We start from the raw sequence: 6,754 nt of genomic DNA on the forward strand, positions 1-6,754 counted from the left end.
ATACAACTGTAAACTTTTTTTTAAAAAATATTTAATATTGCCATTTTTTAGATATATTTACATACAGGTACCTAATTCAAGAAAGTCTTAAAGATTGAATTTGAAGTGTATTAGTTCTTTGACTTTTCATTATTAAAATCATTTAAAACAGTAAAATTAATCTTTTGGCACCTATACTTTAAGCTCATTAAATTTAAGTTAATAGCATTTTAATCTTGTAACAATATTGTTATAAAGGTATTAATACTGCCACTAAAATGATTAGAGTATTCCATTCTTTATTCATATTTATGTTGTTACTCAACAAACTCATTAATTAGATCGTAAAGAATAATCGGTTTATATCTAGAAAAATACAATTCTTATTGTTAATTTTGTTTACAGTTCGAACTTATGATAATGCAACCACTTGTGGTTTAGTATGGACTCCCAATTTTGTTGCATATCGTTGTAGAACTTGTGGAATTTCACCATGCATGTCTTTATGTACCGAGTGTTTTAAAAAAGGTAACCATCAGAGGCATGACTTTAATATGTTCCTCAGTCAAGCTGGTGGCGCCTGTGATTGTGGGGACACTTCTGTTATGAAGGAAACTGGGTAAATATCTTCTTGTAAAATTGTGTGTAGATAGTTGGAAATATATTGTACAAAAAATTAAAATTTGAGCAAAATTCTATTTCTATTTTGAAATACCTTAAATACATTAGTATGTACTTAAAACAATGGTGTCTAATATCTAAAAGATTCTATAATAATAATAATTCTTATACTCTTGAGTTTTAAATTTCTCTTTTTTGTAATGTTAATAGATAAACGCTTATGTAATTATGTAACTGTTATTCATTAATTTTTTAAAAGGTTTATTATAAAGACAATTTAACTTATGTTTAGGTTCTGTGATCGTCATGGTCCTAATAAATCAAAAAATAAATCTCCAGCCCCTGCAGACCTAATGTGTGTTGCAGAAGCTATGATGCCGCGAATTATTTTACGTCTTATCCAACATCTTAGAGAAAACAGGTACTAGATCAATATTTTTTATAGAAAAAATGCAATAAAGGTCACACTACTATTTACACTTCACACATGTCATTCATGAGAACCTTTGCTCCAATAAAACTGGAAATCTGAAACTTTTAATGTCAGGGCACTGAATATGGATGTTTAAACCCACCCATTTTATTGCTGTGTTTGTACATCAAATAATAATAGCACTTTTTTAATAATTCTGATTAAATGAGAACATCTGGATATAGAAACTAGCCCTCAGCAATCTTTCCATCATTTACTTAACTGTTTTAATAGTGAACTAGTTCCAGAATATTGTATTATGAAAAAGACAGATGCCTACGATTTGATTACAAGGCAAGATCCTTGTGCCTTTGTCTTTTAATAGTTAAAACGGTGATTTTTACGGCATTTTAATTAACTTTGCCTTTTTTCAACAATTTTTAACCGAAAAATACAGTTTTCGACTCTTTCTTCCACGACTAATTACGAGATGGACAAAGAAATTTATGGCAGACAGAACATTACTATATATTATAAAGTGTAGTGATAGTGATTTTAATTGTTTCTAGTGGCAGTTCACCTGATGCATACATACAAGATGCAGATGCATTTATAACGATGCTGTTGGATTTTAACAACATGGGGGGTTTGATGCGAAAAGTTATGACACAAGCTTTAACTAATCCACAGGTAAGAACCTTTACACGAACATTCACTACAAAAGTGAGTTATTTCAAATTTTTTCAACTTATTAGGATATCTTTTAACTTCTTGTTGTTTAAAATATTTGTATTACATTAATTTTGCGATAAGAAACATTCTCCCTTTAAGTTCACATATTTAAGTAATATAGAAAAAATGAATTATTTAGTTCTTTTTAGAATGTTGACGTTCAAAAATTTTTCGCATTTATTTGTGCTGCTGGTTTTTGTGTAAAGTAAAATAGTATTTTTTTATTAAAAATAAAAAATAAATCCTTGCTTGCCTATGGTCTTGGAAAATTTTGTGTTTGTACCAAAAACTAATAGCAACAAAAAGAGAATTTATTGAAAAAAGCACCCTGATTACACCTGTAATGTTAATTTTTCATCATATCCTGGCATTTTTCGCAGATGTACAGGGTGTTGAATGAAATTCCTCAACCAGCTTCGTCCGAATATGCACAGTACATGGTCGAATCAAAAAGGACATACGAAGAGGCTCTGCGTTCGTTGCCAAATCCTGAACCTCCAGAGGAGTATAAAGATTGTCCCTCGTTACAGGAGCACTTAACACACAAGACGTTTCTTGAGGAATTGGTCTTTTGGACTGTTAAATTCGAATTTCCACAAAAGAACGTCTGTTTACTGCTCAATATGCTACCCGATCCTGATTACAAGGTACTCTATGAATATATAAAATATTTAATAACTTTTAATTACCCACAAGAAATGGTGGAGTAATGAAAATATAGGTAAAGTCATTCATTTTTGGTCATTTTCACAGTTTTGCATAAAAAGACCTTCAAATCAAAAAGAAATAAAATACATGAATAAGTTTTACATTCATTCCTTCGTTCCATTAATTCTTTTCGTTTGTTGTAGGATGCATTAACCAGAGCTTTTGTGCTTCACTACAGTAGAATTTCAATGATGTTGGAAAGCTCGACAGACCCAGACACCTTGAGTAATCGCGTGGTTCACGTTAGCGTTCAGTTGTTCTCAAACGAAGAACTCGCCCTAAGAATGACCGAGCAGCTCAACTTGCTTCATGTGATGGTCGTTACATTGAAATACATGATGAGCAAGATCCTGATAAAAAATACACTTCATGGTAAGCATTAAATTATAACTGGAAATCATTTTTTTCTAGACTAGTATTGAGAACACGCTACACTGGCTGGGGGGAATTTAATTTTTTACCACTTTACTTGCTACTTTTTAGCACAGGAATGGCGTGGTTCTTTCAAAATCTGCCCTAGGCCACGCTAACACTACTGACTGCAAGACTTATATATTATTATATATTCTCAATTGTTATAATCACGTAATTTCTCCTTTGGTTATAATTATTGGAGTTGTTTTTTATAGTTTATTTACACTGTACAATTACGTCACTACTGTGTATTAGTATGCAATACGAGTTAGTTTTTTTATAAATGTATAAATATCAATATCAAACTGCTGTAGACATTTTCTATTTTTTTTTTCTTTGTCAATGGAGCATGGAATGATCAAATGATTTATTTATAAAAAAGTAGTGGCCACCATAAATTTATTACTTTATTAAATGGATTCTAATTAAATATTAATTAGCATTACTAAATTAATTTTGGCAAACTAAAAAAGATACATCGCATATTCGATAACAATAGAGTAACAAAAAATTATTAACTATTAACAAATAAGACGAACTTTATGATAAAAGCTTGAGAATTACATTTAATTTAAACTTCAAACTAAACTTAAGTGTGGGAACTGTATTGCAAGTGCTTAATAGCTCTCTATATGCCTAATAATTGAACATTTTTTATACCATAACCAGTCTTAAAATAGTTGATCTTATGCTTATGTTTTATCATTTCTTTCAGATGCTTTTTCGAATAACCACTTTGTCGTCGACTGTGGTAAACCTGTGATGAAAGAGCATTGCTATTGGCCTCTTGTTTCTGATTTGAACAACGTTCTGTCACACAGACCAGTTGCATTAAAGTTCATGGCCGACAATTCATTGTTAGAAATGTGGTTCACGTTTCTGTCTATGTTCCAAGGTAAGAAATTGATAGAAATTATTTATCATATTGAATGTCTAAAAAAAAATAATTTGATATATTCTTTTTACTTCATTAAATAGGGTTTCTGTCATTGATTAGTATTATTATATATAAATTGTGTACTCATTATTTATTTTTTCATTTACTTTTATTGTAAATTGCTTCGTTTTCAGTGATAAATAACTCGATTGTTTTCTTATCCATCAGGAATGAACGTGAACCAGCAAGAACTAAACCAACACGTTGAATTTGAGCCTAATACGTACTATGCCGCCTTCAGTGCTGAATTGGAAGCAAGTGCGTACCCAATGTGGGCTTTAGTCTCACACCTAACCGACGACACAACTGCACATCTCACACAAAAAGTGCTCAGCTCGTGTCTCAACGCATTGCTCAAATGGCTGGGCGCAATAAGGTTTACTAGTCCATATGTGGTAAGTTTATTTTAATTTTTTGACATTATTTCGATATTACATATAAACACTTCAATTTTGTAGATGTGTGGATTAGCATATATTATTACAATATGGTACATTATAGTCTAAGCGCAGTAGTATTAGAATAAAAATTGAAAAAGCAGTTTCGAAATATCTATGACCTTTTTTATGAAAATTAATTGTAACTCAATAATAATTACGTAAAAATTACTCACAACGTCCTTAATTAAGTTTGTGGTATAACAATGTATTAATTTTTGCGAATCACATTAATTTCTGTAATTCACAGCACCTTTAAAGATAGTACATTTGTACTGCTTTGCTCAAAAAATTTATGTACTTCTGAAGGATTCTAATTTTTGTTCTTGTTTTAGAACGATAGCCAAGTATCATTCCATCTGCCTCTCCATCGATATTTCGCTGTATTCCTATGCCAAGCTATCGCAAAACAGGGTATGACGNAGTCGATTGGCGTCAATTAAATTATGATATCTTCAATAGTTTTTGAATAAATCGAGATTGAATTTCCACCTGCACTCGAAACGATTCTCCTTTTTTTTAACAAAACTAATGAATGCACAATTTTGATACCCACATATTTAAAACTCGCAAACGACGCACAATTCATTGACAAAGTTTCAATTAATGGATTATTTATATCGGGTGCCAAATTCAACTTACGACAGTATATATTTCTTTAATCTATGCTTACAATGGTTACCCTTTGTAGATCTATTATCTATGGTTACAATCATAGACATTGTAACCTATCATAGATATAGATAATGGACGGCGCATTCTCTATAGTATCTGTAGTCTAGTTCAATGATCTAACTGTAATATGAGTATAGGCAGAAACGTCTGATAGAGACCTATGATAGAAACTATCGACGTTTACTAATGGACATGCCTTAACGGTCAGAATTGTGGTACAACAAAAGAAAGAAATGGAACGAAGTTTCGGACTATATCCATCTCTCTCACGAAAATGCGTAAGCGTGTCATGAAAGAGGTAGCACTAGTCCGAAACCATATGCCATCTCCCTCACTTTCCCAGCCAAGAAATTATTACCTTGACATACGGCTACGGCACGTCCATTAATATATGTCTATGATAGAAACAAAGTGATCATGCAATAAGTAAAAAGTAAAGATGTGTTTACACTTTTAGACGAAATGACTGTAATTGAAAAGGTTATGATTTGAAAATTACTTCAACAGATTTTAGTTAATTACGTGTAACTTCTCCAAAACTATTATAATAAACTAATATCCAGTTGTAATGTAAAATGCAATCAAGATTGCAACTGTGATCTAAATTTTACATGATAATTTTTTTAAAAAGTATCTATAGTTCAATCTCATTGTATAGTGTAAAAGCCATGAAAAACGCTTTTAAATATATAAATGATCCATCAGAATTAAAAGAACATTTTATGAAAGAAGAAGAACAAAAATCGCTAATAATCTTTGCTCATTGGTCTAATAAAATGCAAAAAATAAACACAAGCATCATGTGAGGAATAAGTTAACGGTTGACGTTAATTAAAACAGAAACAAATAGATGACCTTCGTGAAACGTACTTATTCCTTCTCTGTTATAACTTAGGTGTCAGTGTTTCTATTATATTTTTTTATCTATAAGCCATTTGATTTATTTTTTGGGTATCCATCCAGTTTACAGCTCCATAGTGTTGTAAAAATAAATTAGCTTTTTTTTTATAAGAAAACCCCGGAATGTCAATTTAGTAGTGACTAAATGTGCTTCTTCACTAACGAATTAAAATGCTTGGCAACGTCAAAAAATCTGCATTATGCTGTGACTTCAAAAATTGATGTCGGAGTGTGATTGTCGAATATTCGGGATTAGTTTTTAAATAATCTGAAAACATTATTAAAATTTGTGTGTGACATGTTAGTTTAGCATTTAAGATGGCCTCAAATTCAACTTTCGAGGCTAAAGTGTTAATGTCCAAAGGAAAACGTGCTGCAGCAGCTTATATACACGCTGATTGTTCACAAAGAGCTAATCCCAAACATCTGAGTGAAGTTTTAGATATTTTATTAAATCCTGCCAAAGCAATTGATGAATGGGAGACGATAGATTGGTGCAAATGGCTAATGGCTGGGGGCAGAACCCCAGATGAATTCGCTAACACAGGTAGATATGTGCACACTGACATTTACCTTGTCAATGTCCTTGATTAGGTCTTTCCATGTTTTTAACATTACAAACACTTTTCTGTTATATATTTAATAATGACTCATTAATTTTTTACTTTTTTAAACTAAAATAGATACTAAATATTAAATACTTTGGGCACAAGCATATAGTCTCTTAATTTATTTATCCAAAATACTTTCATAATCATTACAAAATTTACATAATATTATTTTTATTACATTTCCTTAGAAATAACATCCAACTTTGAAACTTAAGCATATTTCTTATTAAATGCTTTCAAATCAAATATTTGTCTGAGTAAAAAAATAAATATACCTAAAAATTAAAAACAGTTTATTATATAATATGTATACATATATACAACTGTA

General features: G+C 30.7%; 1 protein-coding gene across 1 annotated transcript in view; it reads left to right on the plus strand.

Moving 5' to 3' along the window:
- Positions 1 to 354: 354 nt before the first annotated feature.
- LOC108734899 (E3 ubiquitin-protein ligase Ubr3) overlaps positions 355 to 6,754 on the plus strand; it is a 37,599-nt gene continuing 31,199 nt past the window's right edge. The window contains exons 1-8 of the mRNA XM_025976399.1: positions 355 to 598; positions 893 to 1,021; positions 1,582 to 1,702; positions 2,125 to 2,391; positions 2,596 to 2,824; positions 3,582 to 3,761; positions 3,972 to 4,198; positions 4,576 to 4,654. Of these exons, the coding sequence (XP_025832184.1) occupies positions 477 to 598; positions 893 to 1,021; positions 1,582 to 1,702; positions 2,125 to 2,391; positions 2,596 to 2,824; positions 3,582 to 3,761; positions 3,972 to 4,198; positions 4,576 to 4,654 (1,354 nt within the window). The 5' untranslated portion in view covers positions 355 to 476. The remainder of the gene's footprint in view (positions 599 to 892; positions 1,022 to 1,581; positions 1,703 to 2,124; positions 2,392 to 2,595; positions 2,825 to 3,581; positions 3,762 to 3,971; positions 4,199 to 4,575; positions 4,655 to 6,754) is intronic.

This window comes from Agrilus planipennis, unplaced genomic scaffold, assembly GCF_000699045.2.
Source record: "Agrilus planipennis isolate EAB-ADULT unplaced genomic scaffold, Apla_2.0 scaffold84, whole genome shotgun sequence".
NCBI lineage: Eukaryota > Metazoa > Arthropoda > Insecta > Coleoptera > Buprestidae > Agrilus > Agrilus planipennis.